At 39.0% G+C, this 23,039-nt stretch overlaps 1 protein-coding gene across 1 annotated transcript; it reads left to right on the forward strand.

Annotated features, from left to right (window-relative positions):
- The first annotated feature begins 2,180 nt into the window (after positions 1 to 2,180).
- LOC124554945 (gem-associated protein 2-like) lies at positions 2,181 to 5,046 on the forward strand. The gene is made up of 2 exons (XM_047128644.1): positions 2,181 to 2,829; positions 2,918 to 5,046. The coding sequence occupies exons 1-2, from the start codon at positions 2,459 to 2,461 to the stop codon at positions 2,985 to 2,987; spliced, it is 441 nt and encodes a 146-aa protein (XP_046984600.1). The 5' UTR covers positions 2,181 to 2,458; the 3' UTR covers positions 2,988 to 5,046.
- The last annotated feature ends 17,993 nt before the right edge of the window (positions 5,047 to 23,039 follow it).

The following is a 23,039-nucleotide window of genomic DNA, read 5'->3' on the forward strand; positions in this document are numbered from 1 at the left end:
CATAATGCATCAGAATACTATAGGCACAAAGAATGAAATTTCTGTAGATTTACCATACATTTTACTTTTCTTGCGTATGATAAGATTACTAACGGAAGTTACTTACCGTCCATTGTCTGGAATATAAACTATCCTTTCTCGTCTGCAAACGCGTCCTTTTGCAGCAAGTATTATCAATTTTCTTCCGTGATTGAAAAGCTTTAACGCACACAAATCCCGCCATCATACACAAATCCACAAGGCATCAGCATGCCATGTTCAAAGAATATCCGCGTTTCGAAAACTACCAGCGATATTGGCTTGCATGAGAGACGACGTCATGCCATGATATGACGTCATGATTCCTCGGGGCCCGCGAGACGCTTCTGCATCAGCATGCCATGTTCAAAGAATATCCGCGTTTCGAAAACTACCAGCGATATTGGCTTGCATGAGAGACGACGTCATGCCATGATATGACGTCATGATTCCTCGGCGCCCGCGAGACGCTTCTCACGTGCGCCAGAAGCGTCTCGCGGGCCCCGAGGAATCATGACGTCATATCATGGCATGACGTCGTTTCTCATGCAAGCCAATATCGCTGGTAGTTTTCGAAACGCGGATATTCTTTGAACATGGCATGCTGATGCCTTGTGTATTTGTGTATGATGGCGGGATTTGTGTGCGTTAAAGCTTTTCAATCACGGAAAAAACAACAGAGTTGTTTACAGGTCTAGTCACCAGGCAGCGCTGTCACGCTTTCAGCCTTACTGATGACGTCATGAAGCGATTCCTCGGGGCCCGCGAGACGCACGTGTCTGTACATGCAAAAGATCGCTGCAAATGTGGTGTGTTCACACGACACAAACCCCAATCTACTACTCGCTCGCCATCTGTCGGTGTAGAAAAGAAATATCAGTGGCAAGCGACTACGCTCTCCGTAAACGTCAAAAGTTTAATTCAGTTATTTTGAAATATAGAAATGGAGGAAGTTTTGTTGTGGTCTGTGTTCGCAACTTGTGTTGCAAAAAACATTCAGACCAACCGCAGGAAACAGAAAGCGGTAAAAATGGTGTAGACAGTGGCTGCTAAAGCGAAAGCAGTTTTCTCACGTAAATTTACTGCGAGAGTTGCAGGGCGAACCTAACGACTGTCGAAATTATTTGCGGATGGATGTCGAAACTTATAATTATCTCTTAAAGCTTGTATCTCCTCATATTATGAGAAAAAATACTTCATGAGAATGGCAATTTCTCCTCATGAACGGTTGGCAGTAACGTTAAGGTTTGTAGCAACAGGAAGGAGCTACAATGATTTGGAATTTTCAACGGCAATATCGAAACAAGCGTTGAGTGAAATAATACCCAACACATGTGAAGCTATTTACGCTGTGCTGTAGGATGAGTTCATGAAGGCAAGTAAAGTAAATTAAGTCTGCAAAGTTACAGATAATATTTTTAATGTTGTAGACGTGTTTGAAACACAGTAGGCCTATATTATTAGAGATTATATGCCTACATGACCAATGAGCTATGGTTTACTTTGTTTCTGAGTAGGCATTTTCAGTTCGCTACTGTGTAGAAGCAACCTGTTACAAACTTTTGTTACAGGATGCAAAACTCCACTTTGAATTCTAGACAGAGTTCGCAACGAATTTTTTTTATTACTGTTTCTCTGTTTGCCGTGGCGGCAACTGCCGGCAATTTTTCAATTACAGCATTGTATGCTGCTGTCTTTTTGTCTCCGTCACTATATTCTTTACTTTTAATCTTCCACAAACATGGGTGGTTTATATATATTTCAATGAATTCACTTACAAACTCTCGAGAACACTGACGAGTATCAGCCATTTTAATGCCCTGTGCGCACAAATACAAACACTAGACTGAGCAAACAGCTGTTTCGCGCCAGATTTGAGGCGATCTGCTGTCCACACGCTCCAACTTGTCTGCGCAGATGTGGTTTGAACCCACAGATTTGAGAGGTTTCGCTCAAACCTCCAACTCCAACTTCCATGTTTGCACACGCCTCAGGTTGGTGCAAAACTCCTGTCCACACGCAACGATCTGTCTGCGCAGATCTGATGTGCGCAGACCAACGAGTTAAAATTTTAACTCGTTGGCGCAGACATTGACCACCAGGATGCTCTACGAGCTGCAGACCCGAGACCAGCCGAGCGCCACCGATCGGCTGTCCCTAGACACAGATCTCAGCACTCGGTACGACCATGAAAATCGATAGACTTCACCGATTGAAGATGCGTATGTATACGCCATAGTGACGTCACGGAGAAGTGTAGAACAGGAGTGTTTATTATGAGAAGTGGCATACCGGCGTCGGCGTCAATCTAGCGTTTCCCGACGAAGTTCAGCTACCTAGAGATTTGCATAGTGTGCGTGTCAAAACTTTAGAAGATACGTTTCCTGGGTGTTGTGTAGTTCTGTGAGAGATGCCAAACTAGTTTTATTTTTGTTAAGAAATGGGCGATAATTGGAACTTCCTTAGAAGGGCTTTCGTTGTTGACGATATTCCAGAAGACTTCGATCCTTCTGCAGACCCAGTAGATGGGGTGCATTATTTGCAGCAGGTTCGTTGGGAAGCTTCGCAATGTGCCCCCGTGGTGACTGCAGTTATTGATGAGGAGAAACGGAAGATCAGAGGTGTTGTCAATGTATTGCCTGAGTGTGAGAAGGTCCCTTCACAATTCTTGCCAGATATGGAATGGCAACAGCTACAAGTTGCGCACTTTTCAGCAGTGAGAAAGAGAGTATCAAAATACAGGAACAAAGATCCACCACAAACCAGCAATACGCAAGAAAGTGTACCAGAAATAGGCGACGAGAAAGCTTGGTACGCTATCTGTGTAGAATACAAAATACCTCCTTTACTGAGTGTCGTTTTGCCATTGCCGCAACTTCTGATAGAGTGGCTGTTGCAGTGCAACGCGGAATGGTTATCGAATTCGGAACAACTGTCCAAGAATCAAGGAAGGTGGGTGTATGCTTTAATGGCATGCATAGATTCGCCACTCACTAGAGAAAGTTGCAGCAGCCTTCGCGCGATAGCGCGAGAATGTGCAAGAATTCGTGCTTATGAAGTAAGTCATACCGAAGAGCCTGCAGTAACACCACTAAATCTTTTCATCTGTTTAGTTGCCAAATACTTCCAGCAATCGGATCTTGCAGACGTAATAAATGAATAATAATTTACTGTAATTTGCACACGTTTCCAGAACTAAAAGTGAACTTCAGTGTAAATAAAGAGGAAGAGTGTTATTCAGACAAGGGTCTACATGGCAAGTGAAGATATTTGTAAATCGGAACGTTTTTCTATTGGCGTGTAATAAGGTGTACAGGTGCCAGTCATAGTCATAGTCGTTAGTGTTGATTTGTTACGAAGCTAGCTGTACTAAATTTTGAAAGGAAGCGCTCTGTGCATTCGTTTAAAGTGCGATCCCAACCGAGACATATGACATTTGGAGTTGAGTACTGATGATTTGTTAAGGCAACAAATTTAAACACTGAACTGTTTTACACCCCGTTTTAAATGGCAAATATCATTATTAGTTTAGTCAGTCATTGTAGATATTTTTCAATAACTTGTTGTGATCGTTTTTATGTAATGAGACATAGTGGTTAATGTAATGTGCAATGCAATGCATTTGATCCAGTTTTATCATGACAAGAGAGTGCTTGAATTTTAAATCTTAAGGGACTCAGTAAATGAATACTATCGTGTTTGCCAGTTCCCCTTGCAACCATGTATATTATTTTGTGCCCAGCATAATATAGTGTCTTGTGAAAGGAAGTGAGCAGCTCTCTTAATTTTCCAAATTAATATGAGTTTGTCAGGGCATTACTACATACTATTTTTGTTGGATCACAGCATTGGTAATTAGATAGAAATACCAATTAATTTTATGCTCACCACACTTCGTTTTATATAGAGCCCATGTTATTAAATGGGTTCTGGGAACAAAGCAAATTTTCATTATAAATTTCAGGGATACTGTTACTATGACAGATTGGTATTTACTGTGCCACTTGACTCGTAATAAAATGTGTTGTATGGCTGTTAACCAGGAACTGACAAAGTTGCTGCTGGCTGGATGAAGCTCAGATTGGTGCTGTGCCAGTTGCTGGTATTTGGAGATAGGTGTATACGTGTCATGACGTAAACTAAATAGGAAGGAGAGAGATAAATGGGCTGGACTGATAGCTAAAAATATAGGAGGTTGGGGCACTGTCACCAGTGATAGAATCCCTCTGATTATAGGTGTGAGAGGTTTAAATACTTCAGTTAGACAGACTGCTGCAAAAGAGGTCCAGATAAATTGTCATACTCAACAGTAACTGCACTGTTTTACATCATAATGTAAAATGGACAAAAAAGTTAAACTTTCTATCTGTTAAAATGATTTAGAACGTCAAAAGGAAGGTGATATATTAGATTATATTACATGTGTCTGGACACCATCTAAATACAGGAATCTGTATTGTAAACATTGAAGACAAACAATTAGCAAGCTATTTTTGTTGGTAAAATATGGACAAAAGAGAAATCATAATGTACATAAAATCAGGCTCAAATATAATGGTAGCAGTGGTTTTTGGTTAGATCAAAAATTGGAAGCCCATGCTTCTTATTTGCTACTACCAGAAAAGTCATTTATAGTTGTTTATTAGTTTCATGTTCCATGGATCTTTTGCACAGTAAATTTTAATGATGTGGGATGAGTCATTTTACATTCACGTTGCAAATTAACTTGTAAATATGGCTACATGCTGAGCATTTATAAAGTTTTGTTTTATTTATTGAAAAAAAATTCAGAGTTTGTAATTTCTACCTGCCGCCTTTTATACATTACAACAGTAGACATTCTTCTACATAATAGGAGTTGTTAAGGAGAAATCTTTGAGTTTGTTTTAAACTTTTACTTGCTGTCTGTCAGGAATTTTACATCACTGCCTAAGTTATAAAAAAATTATAATTGCAGCATTATGCACCCCTTTTCGTGTTAAAGGCAACTTTTATGTGGAGAAATAAATGTCATTTTCCCTTCTGGTATTTTAATTGTGTACATCATTGTTCCTTTTGAACTGGAGGGGATTGTTTACAGCAAACTTCATGAGGGAATAAATGTATCATGAAGCAATAGTCAGAATGCCCAACTCCTTGAACATATGTCTACAAGATGATTGTGGGTGAGCACCATATATTATTCTTACAGCATGTTTTTGAACAATGAAGACTTTCTTAAGATGAGTTACCCCAGAACATTATTCGATATGGCATTATTGAATAAAAATATGTGAACTGACTGGTTTGTCTCTCTCCAAGATTTGCAATTATTCCAAACACAAATGTGGCTGAGCTAAGTTGTTTTAGGAGTTGAAAAAAAGTGTTTTTTCCCATTTTAAATTCTCATCGTTATGGACACACAAGAATTTTGAAGTTTCCACCCTATTTATTATTTCCTCACCATGTGTTACACTTATCATTGGTGTATTGCCCCTAGATATGCAGAACTGAAATTGAGGGTGAGACTATTTGCAGAATAACATCACTGATACTTTTAACAACACTGTGTACCATTTCTACTGTTTCTGTATGTATGTTTGGATTTACAATACTTGCATCATCTGCAAAAACAACTTATTCTGGTTGTTTATGTGGAAGATCGTTTACATATACGAGGAACAATAGTGGACCTAATATTGGGGAGAAATCGCGTATGGAGTTTCTCCCCTGAAGTTTGAAGTAGAAGAGTTTACAAAAGTTGCAGTTTGTATGAGTAATGTTGTGGGTAAAAGAGGGGCTTATGTAAATTGTCATCTAAAATTTTTATTGTAATAGGAGGAGGATCAAATGATGTCTTTAAAAATCGTGCATGTGATGTGACTTCTGCCCTCAAGAGAACACTAGAGAGCCTCACATATACAAATGCCATAACAGTGGAATTAACATGACTTGATGGAAAAAGAAATCTGTGACCATTTCAATAATGTGACGCTAAACAGTACAAGCTCTACTACAAGGGACCAATACACAAAACTTGGCCAGCACCTTAACTGCAATGGGGAAACTTGCTTTATGCAATGTAATTGAAAAAGTTTTTAGTGACAAATTAAAATCTATGTACACCATCCATAGTATGGAACATGAATGGCTGTCCCAGGAAAACTTACAGTGATGATCAAGCCATGTACAGCCAAGTTTTGATCAGTGAAATTACTGTCATCATCATTAACTACACAGTCACATAATTATTAATCTGTGCAACAATTAACAGCTAAAGACTGTGGATGTCTGTCTTTCTTCCATTTAAATATAAAGTCAATGGGAAATAAACCTCAAGCACTTTAACTATTTTTAGAAGAATTTCAGTGTGATGTGCTGTGCCTAAATGAGCACTGGCTGAAGGAACATGAACATACTATGTATATTGTAGCTCACTATAAAATTTTAACTGGTTGTTTTAGATCAAATACAGAAAAAGGTGGGGTATCGATACTGATGAAAAGTGACCTATACAATTAAGATAATAGATCACAAGCATTTGATATACGAGGGAGAAATTGAAATTGCTGGATTACCCATACAGAAAAGCTCTGAAGTAAAGTGCCAAGAGTTTGGTATCTCTTAAGGAAACTGAAGGATTGTGTGAATAAAGAGCTCATGCTTATGTCTTTTTCCATATGGACTTACATTATGGGATACTTCTTTGGGGAAACTCTGCTGGAGCAAAAGAGCTATTTATCTGGTAGAAAAAGGTCATCAGATTTGGCTTAAGCAAATTAACTTCTTGTAAACAATACTTTGTTGAACACAGGTACATACTCGGGTACTTATGCATGCTAAACTGAATGTCCATGAGTAAGGAAGTTCAGATGTGCACTTATTTGGTACCAGGAATGTGAACTTACTGGACATTCCTTAGACTCGGTTAAGTAAAGCCAAAAATAATTTTTTACATGCTGACAAAACATTTTTTGAAAGTATACCTTATAGCACAAGGGAATTACATGAAAATAAATTTTAAATGTTGCTTGATATATGGCTGAAAGAAAAAGCAGTTTATAACACAAATGAAAAAAAAGGTGAACTTTTATTAATGTGCCAGTGAATACAACCTTATATGTAGCCTACATAATCTGTGTAACAAAACATGTGATACGCAATATCTATGTAATATAATTTATATAGGTTAATCTTTATATAACCAGATATGTATTGATGATGCCTTATACATCATCACAGTTGTCCATTGACAAATAAATCAATTTAGTTTTCCAAGGCTCAATCTGAATGTCATATCCAAACTTCCTACATTCTTTTAGTTAGGTATGACATTCGTTGGTTGGCTATACCATCAATCTCATAAAACTTCAGTTTGTCAATTTTAATTGGCACTATTTTATTATTTATTGCTTGTAAACTTTGGTGAGTGAACATATAAATGGCATTCTCTGTGCAGCTACTCTTTTAGAAATCCAAATTGTGATTTACTGAAGATATTATTGTTGCTCAGGCGAGATAATATTCTAGAATACATCACTTCCTCAAAAATTTTGGAAACCTTTCTTAAATAGGGGTTTGACAACACAGTCTCCAAGGAAAAATGCCTTGAGTTAGTGATGCATTACATAGTTCAGATAAGACAGAACTTATTATTTGGGAACAAATCTTTTGTACTCAGTAAAACCAGATGAGTTTTTATTTTTGAGAGAATATCTAACTTTCTTAATTTCAGAAGGAGAAGTTGGTAATACATTCATATGACTGAAATTTGTGAGAGCTACTTTTTTAACATACTGCTGTGATTTTTCTCTGGAACCATTTGTCCCAATACTTTTCTGCTATATTCAAGAAATGATTATGAAATATATTTGCTGAATAAAACATTCTTTGACTTCTTGCCACATAGATTCATGGTAAAACCTCAAGTTTTTGATGATTGCTTCCATTATCTTTGTCAGGAGCAACTGACTGTCTAAACTGCTGCTGTGGTGGCCTTATATAGCCTGTAGACAGCTTATGATTGGTCGGTGATTATATAATTCTGTCACCGATGGTGTCACTCTCTGCACTGTTGGCACCACATCTCCTGTAATAGTGTAAACAATGTGACGAATATCTGCCTCTTCTCACCATCAAGAGCTTGCTTCCATGCACCAATAAGATTACATCTGCTGTCACAGTTTAAGCTCTGCTCATACATTCTTATTTCTACTGCCTCTCTAATTACAGAATCCCATTACGCAGTAGCCTGGAACAAAACTTTTGTTATCTCAAATAATATTTTGTGTTTTTTTCTAAGGCTTTGTTCAGAAACTGCAGAATTCTCCAAGTCTCGCTTTTTAATATGCCATTGATGTTCTGCACAGTTGTCAGGAACAATACAGATGGCCTGACCAGATGTAACTGCCTTTGCACCACAAGGGATATTATGAATTCCAGGGCTCCTGAGGCCAAGACTGACCATAACAGAATGTATCATCTCCTTTACCTTCTTAGGAAATCAGAAAATACCTCATCTTACCAGGACTCTGCATATTTTGTTGGATAGCACTGTAAAAAGAAAGGAATACCATCAGTGGCTCATCACATGAATGTTGAACATTCTCACTTTCTTTTTCTTTAAATTTTACCTTGGAGACTGCTGACTTTATATCACGTGAACCATAGCCATTCTTTCAGAACATATGCTTCGGATAATTAATTTTGGAATCCAACTGGTCCTCATTAGTAACAGTTTTTGTTCTGTGTACCAATGTATTTCAAACTGCTCTCTTCTGGACTGGATGATGAAAACTCTGGGCACTGAGATCCAACTCAGTGTGCATCGGCTTGCAGTATACTGAGTAGCCGAGAATGCCATCCACCTTTCATTGTAACAAAACATCTAAAAATGGCAGCCTTTTTCATTCTTTCTCTGTCTTTACATTGAACTGGATGTTTGGGTGCGTGCTGTTCATACATTCAAGGAAGTGCTCAAGAACTTCTACACCGTTTTGTGGCCAGACCATAAACATGTCAACATAGCGATAAAATTAAGATGGATGAAGGGGAGCCAAATTTAATCCACATGCCTCAAAATGTTCTATAAAAAGTTGGAGACAGTGGAGAACCAATAGCTGTTCCATCTGTCATTTCATAAAACCTTCCGCCGTAAAGAAATAGGTATCATCATAATGTGATGGAACAACTTTATCATTTCAGGAGGAAAATTCTCAGCTCTACAGTTTCATTGTGTCCTCCTAAGGCACTTTCGTAAATATTTGGATCAAATCCATGAAATGGAACCCAACTCTGTCCTAAAGCAGAAAAATGGTGAATCTCCTGAAGAATTCTGGTCTATCAGAGGATGTCATGAAAAATCTTAGAGCCTGTGCCCCTATATTTCCCAGACTGTACGGATTACCTAAAGTTCACAAGGAAGACAATTGTTTACACTATTGGCTCTCCTACATACAGGCTTGCCAAATACGAAACTAATTTAATGACTTCAATAATTGGCTTCTGTGAACGTCACGTCAGTAAATCTCACATGTTAATTGAGAAAATAAAACAGAGTAGTTTTGGTGCAAATGATATTTCAGTCAGACCGGATGTGGTCTCACTATTTACAAAAGTTCCTGTGGAGGATGCACTGAAACTGTAGGCAGAGCATTTTCCACCTGAAATGATAAAGTTGTTCTGTCATGTCATGATGACCACCAACTTCTTGTATGGCAGTAAGTTTTATGAAATGACAGAAGGTTCTCCAGTGTCTCCAGTAGTATCCAACTTTAATATGGAGCATTTTGAACAGTGTGAATTACATTTGATTTCCCTTCGCCCATCTTCATTCTATGGTTATGGTGATGACACATTTATGTTCTGGCCACACGGTATAGAAGGTCTTGAGCATGTGAACAGCATGCAGCAAAGCATCCAGTTCACTGTCAAGACAGGAAAAAAGAAAGGTTGCCTTTTTAGAAGTTTCGGTACAACAAAGGTCATATGGACATCTTGGTCACTCCATGTACCACAGGTCGATGCACACTGATTTAGATCGTAGCACCAAACGTTTTCTCATACAGTCCAGAAGAGTCCAGTTTGAAATACATTGGTACACAGAGCAAAACTGTTTCTGATGAGGACCACTTTGATTCCAAAATTAATCATCTGAAGTACACATTCCAAAAGAACCGCTATGGCTCCTGTGATATGAGGTCAGCGTTCTCCTAGGAAAGAAAACTTGAAAATGTTGTACATTCACATATTGAACCACCAATGGTATTCCTTCCTTTCTGTGGAGTTATATCCAGCAAAATAGGCCGAGTCCTGACAAGGTGAGGTATAAGACTTATTTTCTGACTTCCTAAGAAGATAAAGATGCTAAGCCTCAGGATTCCTGGGGTGTGGTAGCAATTATGTTGGTCAGTCCATCCCATTTCCAACTACTGTGCAGAACAAAAAAGGCATATTAAAAATCAAGAACTGGAGAAATCTGTCATTGCTGAGTACAGCCTTAGAAACAAACACAAAATGTGGTTTCACAGGAAGGCAAAAAAAAAAAAAAAAAAAAAAAAGTTTTGTCCCAGGCTCCTACACACTTGGATTCTGTAATTGATGGGGCTGTAGAAATAAGAACACATGAGAAGAGTTTAAACTGTTACAGTGGATATAATCTTAGTGGTGCATGGTAGTGAACTCACACATGTAGAGAAGAGGCAGAGATATTCATCACAATTTTAACACTACTACGGGAGCGGTGGTACCACCAATGCAGATGTTAACAAGATCTGCGACAGCATTACGTAATTAGTGATCAGTCACAAGCTGCCTACAGACTATACAGGGTGTTACAAAAAGGTACGGACAAACTTTCAGGAAACATTCCTCACACACAAAGAAAGAAAATATGTTATGTGTACATGTGTCGGGAAACGCTTACTTTCCATGTTAGAGCTCATTTTATTACTTCTCTTCAAATCACATTAATCATGGAATGGAAACACACAGCAACAGAACGTACCAGCGTGACTTCAAACACTTTGTTACAGTTGTTGTTGTTGTTGTGGTCTTCAGTCCTGAGACTGGTTTGATGCAGCTCTCCATGCTACTCTATCCTGTGCAAGCTTCTTCATCTCCCAGTACCTACTGCAACCTACATCCTTCTGAATCTGCTTAGTGTATTCATCTCTTGGTCTCCCCCTACGATTTTTACCCTCCACGCTGCCCTCCAATACTAAATTGGTGATCCCTTGATGCCTCAGAACATGTCCTAAGGAAATGTTCAAAATGTCCTCCGTTATTGAGGATACATGCATCCACCCTCCGTCGCGTTATTGCGGGAAGTGAAAGCCCTTCCTTGCGCTTGGACCTCTTCCTCCCGAACGCGTCGTCGGGAGGAGGTAATTTTAGCTAGACTCCGGATAGGGCACTGTCTTTTTAGCCATCGACATCTTTTAAGCGGTGATCCTCCCCCACTCTGTCCCCACTGCTCTCAGCTGTGGACGGTCAGACACCTTTTAATTGAATGCCCCTATTTTAATCCGTTACGCTCCCGTCTACAGCTATCGCCTGATCTATCGTCGATTTTAGCAGATGACACGCGCTCAGCTGACCGCGTTCTACAGTTTATTAGTGACAGTGAAATGACGTCAGTCATTTGAAGCTTTTTTTTGGGGACAACCAACCCCTTTCTATAGTGGATTTTTAAGCATTCCTTCTGCCTTTAGTTTCTCGAATTTTTTGACTTTGTTCCCATTGCTGCTGATTTTAAATTTCGTTTTTTTCCTGTTTCCTACGTCACGGGCTGGGCGCTAATGACCATAGAAGTTTTGCGCCCCTAAAAAAAACCCCCTCCGTCGCATGGAATCCCTGATGCGCTGATGCAGCCCTGGAGAATGGCGTATTGTATCACAGCCGTCCACAATACGAGCACGAAGAGTCTCTACATTTGGTACCGGGGTTGCATAGACAGACAAGAGCTTTCAAATGCCCCCATAAATGAAAGTCAAGAGGGTTGAGGTCAGGAGAGCGTGGAGGCCATGGCATTGGTCCGTCTCTACCAATCCATCGGTCGCCGAATCTGTTGTTGAGAAGTGTACGAACACTTCGACTGAAATGTGCAGGAGCTCCATCGTGCATGAACCACATGTTGTGTCGTACTTGTAAAGGCACATGTTCTAGCAGCACAGGTAGAGTATCCCATATGAAATCATGATAACGTGCTCTATTGAGCGTAGGTGGAAGAACATGGGGCCCAATCGAGACATCACCAACAATGCCTGCCCAAACGTTCACAGAAAATCTGTGTTGATGACGTGATTGCACAATTGTGTGCAGATTCTCATCAGCCCACACATGTTGATTGTGAAAATTTACAATTTGATCACGTTGTAATGAAGCCTCATCCGTGAAGAGAACATTTGCACTGTAATGAGGATTGACACATTGTTGGATGAACCATTCGCAGAAGTGTACCCGTGGAGGCCAATCAGCTGCTGATAGTGCCTGCACACGCCGTACATGGTACGGAAACAACTGGTTCTCCCGTAGCACTCTCCATACAGTGACATGGTCAACATTACCTTGTACAGCAGCAACTTCTCTGACGCCGACATTAGGGTTATCATCAACTGCACGAAGAATTGCCTCGTCCATTGCAGGTGTCCTCGTCATTCTAGGTCTTCCCCAGTGGCAAGTCATAGGCTGGAATGTTCCGTGCTCCCTAAGACGTCGATCAATTGCTTCGAACGTTTTCCTGTCAGGACACCTTCGTTCTGGAAATCTGTCTCGATACAAACGTACTGCGCCACGGTTATTGCCCCGTGCTAATCCATACATCAAATGGGCATCTGCCAACTCCGCATTTGTAAACATTGCACTGACTGCAAAACCACGTTCGTGATGAACACTAACCTGTTGATGCTACGTACTGATGTGCTTGATGCTAGTACTGTAGAGCAATGAGTCGCATGTCAACACAAGCACCGAAGTTAACATTACCTTCCTTCAATTGGGCCAACTGGCGGTGAATCGAGGAAGTACAGTACATACTGACAAAACTAAAAAGAGCTCTAACATGGAAATTAGGCATTTCCGGACACATGTCCACATAACATCTTTTCTTTATTTGTGTGTGAGGAATGTTTCCTGAAAGTTTGGCCGTACCTTTTTGTAACACCCTGTATATGGCCATTACAGCAGAAGTTTAGCTAATCAGATAGTCAGTTGATCCTTATGAAGATGATAAATGTGATAATTAAAAGCATGAGGTTCTACCCTGAATTGACATGGCAAGAAGTCTGAGAACATTTTCTGCAACAGTGCCATCACAAAAGACTTCATTCTCAAATACATTTTCTACCTGTAGTTCATTTATGGCCATACAACATATAGACCCCAACTGAGAAACTTGCAAATAAACATTCCTACAAAAATTTCACACATTATACCTCATAACAAACAAAAATACGCAGATGATTGACTGCAGAGTTTTTAATCTTAATTTTCTGGAAACTTAAGATAAAAGGAATGAATTGAAAATGTTACTTAATACTTAAAAGCTGTGGTGTCTTGTCAACTTTCCCGCCACAGTTACACAGGAAAGTACTACATTAACACACAAAAAAATTTGAAAGTAAACACTTAGTGACATAAATATCAATCCAAAACTGAATGACCTCTATGACTAGCCATACCAAGCAACTTATCTGATGATAATGTTGTTGTGTCACGAAAAACAGATTACCAAAACTTCCTGGCAGATTAAAATGATATGCCAGATTGGCACTCAAATGTAGGACCTTCACCTTTTTTGTACTCTTCCAACTGAGCTATCCAAACACAAATGAAGACTGTCCTTTCAGTATTACTTCTTCCAGTGTGTTTGTTAACATTTTTTACATTATAATGAAGAACTGGTTTCAAATCCAGTGTGGCTCACAGGAAGTTTCAAATCGGCATACACTCTACTGCAGAGTGAAAATTCATTGTGGAGATGGAATACAAATATTAATGGACAACAAAATTTCAGGGCAGCCTTACTGGAAGCTGACTAGAGGGATGCGTGTAATGTGGCAATGTCAATTCAAAATTTAATGTATTTGTATAAGGATATCTTTTAAGTGCAGGTAAGACACCCTCTGGATTAAAAGAAAGAATCAAAATGTTATGTGCAACAAAAAGGAAATTGTTTGAAACAGTAAAAACAGAGAAATAGGAGTGATTACATGCTAGAAGAAAAAGTCTATGCTGTGTTAAAGGGAAGTGATTTAGAAAATCAAAAATCTCACATGGAGTTAACAATATCTCAAGTAAAACACAATTCTAAACATATATGCAGTGTATTCAGTCACTCATGCAACACTACACTACCACAGGTTATATTTCCACATGGACAGAAATGTGCTACAGTCAAATCCCTCTAAAAGAAAGAAAGTATACTTATCCCCTCCTTGAAGATATTGGAAAAAATATGTATTCAGGAAACCATAACACATCTCTCTTGAAACAAGGTACTTAATCGGTCCCAATTTTGACTTCTAAGGAATCTTACTATAGGATATTTTTAATTCACTAATGATTATTCAGCTGGTATTAATCGTGACTTGTAAAATCATTTCACTGTATAATTCACAGCATTATACAGAGAAGCTAAAATATTGTGGTATCAGAGATCTTGCTGCTAACTGATTTTCATTGTATCTAATGAAAAGACACAATGTGTCCATTAAGAAACTCTGGAAGTGTTCACAATGAAACAACAACTACAAAAGGGGGAAATAATCAATACGTGTTTACCAATGGGACAGATACTGACTCACTCTTGTTACGTATAAGTGATCTTCTATCGTATATCCAAGAAGCAAAAACAGTTCTCTTTGCTGATGATGCAAGTATTATAATCAACACACGTTTCTCTTGATGGGACATCCACAACTGTTATTCAGTGTCAATGATAAAATTCACTACAGTTGTAAAAATTATTCATCATGGAAAAGTGATGTAATCTTTAACCTGTTTTACCCTTAGTTATGCATCCTTTGGGGACTCGCATTTTAATGTGCACCTGGAGATGGGACACATGTCCTGAAACTGGGTAGTGCTTTCCTTTTTTAGTAACAAATAATTTTTACAACTGTAGTGGAATTTATTGTTAGAATCAAGCCTACTTGAGTAACTTCAATACCTGAAAACATACGACATGTTCTTGAAAATTAAGAAAAGCTGCTTTGCAAATGAACTGTCACAAAATCCTTATAAAACACAATACATGCAAAATATTTATTTGTTGGTTGTGTTCCACAGCTGAAAATTAATAAGTGCTGCTTTGCAAATGAACTGTCACGAAATTCATATAGAACACAATATGTGAAAAAATTTATTTGTTGGTTGTGTTTCACAGCTCTTATAAACTGTAGAAATGACATCAAATAAGACGTTAGAATGCTGAAGAGTTGTGAATTGGTGAGAATTCATCCAGTTGATAGCAATTACCCACCTTTTGTGTGCTGGATAATAGTCTTTGATTGAAACCAGTCACACAATAAAGAATAAATTGAACAACAAAAAGCCTGTTAAACAAGTGAGTTTTCAGCCAAAAGACAATCTGAAATAAGACAACACACACTTCTCAGGTTTGGCAAGATCAATGTGTTTTGACTAATCACGGGAGGGATAGAGGTTCAAGGCCACCTTTAATGATGATGATGCTCATAAACAGTACAATCACCAGTTACAGTAAAATTTTCATGACATCCATGGCCGTTAAACCACAGATTTACACATTCAACACTCTCCAATCTATGTTTACTGCAGGTACAGACAGCCATGGCCATACCATAAATATAATATGACCTACCAAAGTCTTTATTTGGAACCTCTCAAACATGAAAATTGTGATAAGCAATGACAGAAGGCCTTTTGACCATAAGCTCACTTGTTTATAAGCCTTTTGTTGTGCCAGTCTGCTGCTCAACATGTCCACTATTAGATGAGTAGCACTCTATCCTGTACATAATATTGTCGTCATTCCATCCTGGATTTTCCATTGTTTGAATAACGTGAACAGCAGCTTAAGGTGTTACATGATATTATTTCTACAATACACACAATTCAGTACTGCACAAGGCCTGACCACATCATTATAAGTAGTGTTTGGAGGTAAATCAGAAAATCAAATAGAATACTCCAAATTCTTAGGTGTATAAATTGATAAGTATTTGAACTGGAAGTCAAATGTTGCAGACAATCTTAAACGTCTACACAATGCAACTTTTGTGTTTTGGATAATACAAGATTTTGGCAAAATCTGGTGTAATTCTTCATTGAGAATAGCAGTGTGTGTTGCACAGAAGCATATAATAAGGATTATATGTAATGTCCACTCTACGACATGTTGTATACAGCTCTTTAAACTTTGGCATGCTGACAGCAGCCTCATAGTACATTTCCTCCACTATGAAGTTTACACTATCCATCACTCTGCATTAGTGTGACACAGAAAGGAGTGAGACATCCGGCCATAAATGCCTTTCACCACATTCCGAGAGATGTAAAGAGTTTAATAGATAATACAATTAAATTCAGCAGAGTAAACAGTGGCCCATGACTGCATAGGAAATGTATTGCTGCAAAGTTGATGAGTAATGTGAAATGTATAGTAAGGTGTCAAGAACAGATGTGATATGACAAGCCTGTTTTGGATACCAAAAAATATCTTATCACAATGATGTTCGGAGATTAGTTTGTTTGATGGTGTTGTTATGAGACACATAATTGGAAAATTGTAGCCATGGTGGAGAAGTTGGAGATACCATTTAAATCCATTGTCATGTCATAGTCCTAAACTAAGCTTTCTATTACAACTGCACTCTAATTAAACTTTGTGGACACAAAGAATTAAAGACATTAGCTGCCAGTGGACACTGATTTAAATCAATGGAGAAAGTTGAAAATTTATGCCGGACCGGGATTCAAACCTGGGTCATCTGCTTATTAGACAGGTGCACTGACCACTGCGCCATCCAGATAGAGTGGTCACGCAACTGCATGGACTACCCCAGCATGCCTCCCTTGAGACCCAAATTGTCAACTTATCCACAAACAACTAATGTAGTGCTCCTTCCAAATTATTCCTCATTACCCACAGCTTCTCACTGATTCCTGTAAGAATTTGGGCTTGGTGTGCTTCTGCACTGAAGGGCCTTTTCTTTTGGACATATGCACACCAAGCTCAAACTCTTAGAGCAATCGGCGAGGTACCAAGAGTATTGAGGATAATGGGCAAGGGGCACTATATTCGTAGTGTGTGGATAGGTTGGGAATTTGAGTGTGATAGGAGGCATGCTCGGGTAGTCAGTGGAGTTGCAATGACCACTGTGGCTGGAGGTGCATCTACTGAGTAAGCAGGAGACCCGGGTCTGAATCCCAGTTCGGCACAAATTTTCAATTTTCCCCATTGATTTAAATCAGTGTCCATTGGCAGCTGATGTCTTTATCTCCTTTGTGTTGTGGTTCATAAAGGCTACAGGAACAAAATGGTGTCTGTTTTTTTCGGACATGTTCACAAATTAGGTGATTGGGACTATTCAACACAAACTCATAAATGCTTGAAAAGACTTCCTCTACCTTATAACATGCATGCACTCATTGAATCATGAACTGTTGCACCCTTTCAAATATTCCCTGATGTTTTCACAGGATTCCATGACATGTCATAGAGTTTCTGTATCCAAATTGTCTTCTGCATAGACCAGTTGTTAAAATGCCCTCAGAGATAATAATCCAAAGGACTGAGGTTGGAGGAATGTGGAGACCACTGAACTGCTCCTCTGTCATGGTAGTTATCAGCCAGTGCATCTCAAACAGAGACTGAAATGTGCTAGAGCCCTAGCACACATACAGCAAAGTTTCTTCTTATTTGCAGGGACACATCTTGTAGTAAGTCTTGGAGTGTGTTCTGAATGATGTCTCTGTAGGCAGCACTTGTAAGACATGCTGGAAGACTGTGTCAGTCACCTACAATTCTGGCCCACACATTAATCTTTAACTGATGCTGATGTCTAGGATGTACTGCAGTATCAGGAGGATTGTGTTTGGCCCATACGTATTGGTTGTGGAAATTTTTTATTCCATCATTTCCACATGTTGCCTCGTCTGTATGCAAAATTGAAGAGACAGACAATAGATTGATAGTTTGAGCAACAAACCATCAGCAATGGTTCCTCTGTGGCTGGTGATAGCACACGTTGCAGATAATATGCATACATAAGTTGGTTGTGAAATATCCCCTGTGCTGAATTTGGAGATGTACCACATGCCAGGGGCCCTAGTCTTGTACTGATACCTACCTCTTCTTTCACAGCTCTTCCTGGTCTCGCACATGAGCCACACATTGTTTCCCTCTGTCAGTAGTCTGTGGTGCTACATATTCTGCCACAGTAATACAACAACACGGAAACAAAGGTTAGATTACCCAGTTGTCTCCAGTGTGGAAGTGAGGCCTGATACAGCTGTGCAGCTTTGTGTCCATTACCATTCATGCAGCCATACATAAAAGTCCTGTATGCCTGTTCATGAAATGAATATCTTGAACTGTTTGAAGGAGCACTTACAGTAAACTCACTACTAATAGTACATGTGCAGAAACTAAAGAGTTTCCTCGTGGATTGCTCCTTCTATTCTGTCGAGGAGTTCCTTGAAAAATTAAGCTGATTTCTGTGTTATATTGTTGATTGCATTTACGTAAACTTATGGCTTGTCTTTTTTGGGTTCATAAACATTTTATTTTATCTGTTATTACTTTTATGTTGTAATTTAATGTACTGACACGTTCCATAACCTTGAAGATTTGCTCCTCAGTTTGGTCCTACGGATCTAGACATGTAAAAAAAAAAAAAAAAAATCATGGGCCAAACAGTTGCATAGATAAGTTATTGAGTTGTGCAGTGTGGAATGCTGTTGAATGTTGCCTTTCAGTAATTACTCAAAAATGAAGGATTTTTCAGACAAATGTTTACATGAACTTTTTTCCTTGTTTTGGTGTATGAAAGCTGTCCCCAAAGTTTATAAAAGTATTTTAAGTACCCTCTATACATATATGTTAAACTAGGATGGGACAGGTGATCAGTAACAGCCTCGTTGAAGAAACCGTCTTGCTACTCATCTGGAATGGTTTAGGAAAATCTAAATCAGGGTGGCTGGAATGAGGATGAACCTGTATCCTTGTGAATATGAGTTCATTGCACCACTTAAATAATTTGACAATTCAGGGGCTTCCTTTACCAGGATACAGATTAGCTGGCTGTTTTCAAAGGAGTTCCTTGCGAAGTAGCCACGTACGTAAAACACAGTCTTCCATTTGACTCCATAGATATGTTACGGCACTGCACTGAACGGATATTTGAACGTTGTGCAGGGGCAGTTGAATTTATTGAAACTAAACTTCTGATTGTTGTTGTTTATAGGTCCCCTAACTCTGACTTCAGAGCATTTCTGCTCAACCTAGAGAGAGATCTTGGTTCACTTCATAGGAAGAACCAAATTGTGACTTCAATAATAATTTTATATACGATTGTGCAGGAAAAATTATGTCAGTAGATCTCCTGAACTCATATGATCTGATGTAGACAGTGTTTTTCCTACTAGGGTGCAGGGGAACAGTAGCACAGCCATAGACAATATTTTTATTCATTCTTCAGTACTAGATGGGCATTCTATTAGTCAAAGGGTTAGTTGCCTTTCAGACCATGATGCACAAATTTTAACACTAAAATGATTTTGTACTCAAACAAACTGTGTAGGAAAGCTAATCCAATGGCAATGGAGAGTTTTTTAAACTTTGCCAAGGAACAAGAGTGGCAGGATGTTTATAGTGCCGATAACATAGAAGGCAAATATAATGCTTTCCTTAACCCATTTCTCATGCTCTTTGAGAGTTGCTTTCCATAAGAACATTCTAAACAGGGTACTAGCAGTAAAAGGCAGCCTGGGTGGCTGACTAGTGGGATAAGGATCTCGTGTAGAATAAAGCAAGAATTATATCACAATGTTAGAAGTAGTCACAATTAAGCTACAGTAGCCCATTACAAACAGTATTGTTTAGGTGCTTAAAATGTTATTAAGAAGGCAAAGAGTATGTAATATGCAAATAGAACAGCTAATTCACAGGATAAAATTGAAACCATGTGGTCAGTTGTGAAGGAAGTGTCTGGTCAGCAGCACAAGGACAAGTTCGCAGTAAAAATATTTCTGTTACTGATAAATCAGATATACAGGGTGAAAAGTATTTAAACCGACAAACTCTGGGAGATTGTAGGGGACATCAAAACAAATATTTTTCGATAATGTCATTTTTTCCTGTGAGGAGTATTTAAACCGGTAGAGGAAGATTTCTCTGGTGGCAAATTAATTAAACCAATGAATACTTTTCCATTTTTTATGACCAAGAGACAACACATTAACACAACCCAATTTAAATTACAGTAAACTTTCAAAAAAACATCATTGACATGTAAACGAAGGTTACACTGTCGGATAATGTTCTGTCTGACACGGGTAAAAACCCCAGGAGTATCCTGAATTGTTACTGGGGCTGCTACTATCCGGGCAACAGGAGTTGCATAAACAAGGTTGCGCATCTCTCCCCACACAAAAAAGTCCAGAGCGGACATATCTGTGGATCAAGCAGGCCATGGTACAGGACCACCTCTGCCAATCCACGTTTCTGGGAACCGTCGGTCCAGGAATCGACTTACACGACGACTGAAATGTGTCGGCGCCCCTTCATGTTAGAACCACATGCGTTGTCTTGTAGGGAGCTGGAAGTCTTCCAGCAATTCTGGCAATGCTCTGGCAAGAAAATTGTAATAGTGCCTGCCATTTAATGGCCTAGGTAGCAGATACGGCCCAATTAAACAGTCCCCAACAACACCGACCCACACATTAAAGAAGAACGGCACTTGATGAGTGCTAGTAACTGTGGCATGTGGGTTATCCTCACTCCAAACTTGTGAATTGTGCATGTTGAAGACTCCATCATGCCTGAACGTTGCTTAATCGGTACACAACACAGAGGATGGAAATGTAGGATGCATTTCACACTGTTCCAGGTACCACTGCGAAAACTGTGCTCTGGGTGGATAATCAATTGGTTCCAGGTTGTGGACACGATGTAAATGAAATGGACGTAACAACTACTCTTGAAGGACTGTTCTTACATTCGTCTGATTCGTCCCCATGTTACGTGCAATTGCACGAGTGCTGACTGAAGGATCCCGCTCCACATGCTGCAAGACAGCATCCTCAAATTGCAACGTTCTTACCGTGTGACAGTGTCCCTGTCTAGGTAATCTGCTAAATGACCCGGTCTCACGCAGACGTTGGTACATAGCAGCAAAGGTCGTATGATGCAGGATATGGTGATTAGGATATTGTTGTTGATAAACCCGCTGTGCAGCTCGTCCGTTGTGGTGCGCTACGTAGTATGCACCAACCATATCAGGGTACTCACTCCAGGTGTATCGCTCCATTAGTAAACAGAGACAATGCACTACTACACTGGTGGAAAGCAGTTGCCTACAACTGAAGAGCGTAATACGCCCTCTAACAACTGAAGATCGTAATACGGCATCTAACAACTGAAGAGCATAATATGGACTCCACCAGTTTAAATACTCCTCATAGGAAAAAATGACATTAGGGAAAAATATTTGTTTTGATGTCCCCTACAACCTCCCAGAGTTTGTCGGTTTAAATACGTTTCACCCTGTATGTACAGTATTTAACAATAACTTTCTGAGCATTTCTGGCGAATTAAATAAAATCTTAGTTTGTACAGGGAATCATATAACTCTTTTGGAAAATGCTTTTCCAAGATTGATGTCTGAAATACTCCTCTGTGATAAGGACAAGGGGGAGACTGAGTCAATAATCAAATCACTGACTACTTAGGACTCTCATGGATATGATGGAGGGCCTAGCAGAATATTAAAGTACTGTGCTGCCCATTTTAGCCTAGTACTTAGACATATTTGTATTTTTCCTTTAAGAATGGCCAGTTTCCTGAACGGTTAAAGTACTCAGTAGTAAAGCCACTTTATAAAAAGGGAGAAAGGGATGATGTAGACAATTTTAGACCTGTTTCCATACCATCAGTGTTTGCTAAAGTTATTGAAAAGGCTGTGTATATAAGGATAACTGATCATTTTATATCACATAATTTGCTATCAAATGTACAGTTTGGCTTTAGAAATGGTTTAACAACTGAAAATACTATATTCTCTTTTCTCTGTGAGGTACTGGAGGGTCTCAACAAAAGGTTTCGAACGCTAGGCATATTTTTTGATTTAGCTAAGGCGTGTGTGGGTGTTGATCACGAAATATTGCTCCAGAAGCTGCACCATTACGGAATACGGGGAGCAGCTCACAATTGTTTCACTTCTTGCTTTAGCAACAGACAGCAAAAGGTCATTATTCACAGTGTTGAGAATGACTGTGATGTGCGGTCTAAGTGGAATACGATCAATTGGTGGTTGCCCCAGGGATCAGTGTTGGGGCCACTCCTGTTCCTTATTTATATATATGATATGCCCTCCAGTATTACAGGTGACTAAAATATTTCTGTTTACTCATGACACCAGCTTGGTAGTAAAGGATGTTGTGTGCAACATTGCCTCAGTTCCAAATATTGCAGTTCCTGATAGAAGTTCATGGCTTGTAGAAAATAAACTAACACTAAATCACAGCAAGACTCAGTTTTTACAGTTTCTAACACAGAATTCAACAAAACCTGATGTTTTGATTTCACGGAATGGGCATATGATTATTAAAACTAAACAGTTCAAATTTCTAAGTGTACAGATAGATAGTAAACTATCGTAGGAAGCCCACATTTAGGAGCTTGTTCTAATACTTAATGCTGCCTTTTTTACTATTCGAACAGTATCTGAAGTAAGTGATCATTTAACGCAAAACTTAGTCCACTTTGCTTATTTTCATTCCGACATATATTTTGTTTTTCAGCCTGATCATATACTGAAATCTTTCATTAAGGTGCACAT

This window comes from Schistocerca americana, chromosome X (genome assembly GCF_021461395.2).
Source record: "Schistocerca americana isolate TAMUIC-IGC-003095 chromosome X, iqSchAmer2.1, whole genome shotgun sequence".
Classification (NCBI taxonomy): domain Eukaryota; kingdom Metazoa; phylum Arthropoda; class Insecta; order Orthoptera; family Acrididae; genus Schistocerca; species Schistocerca americana.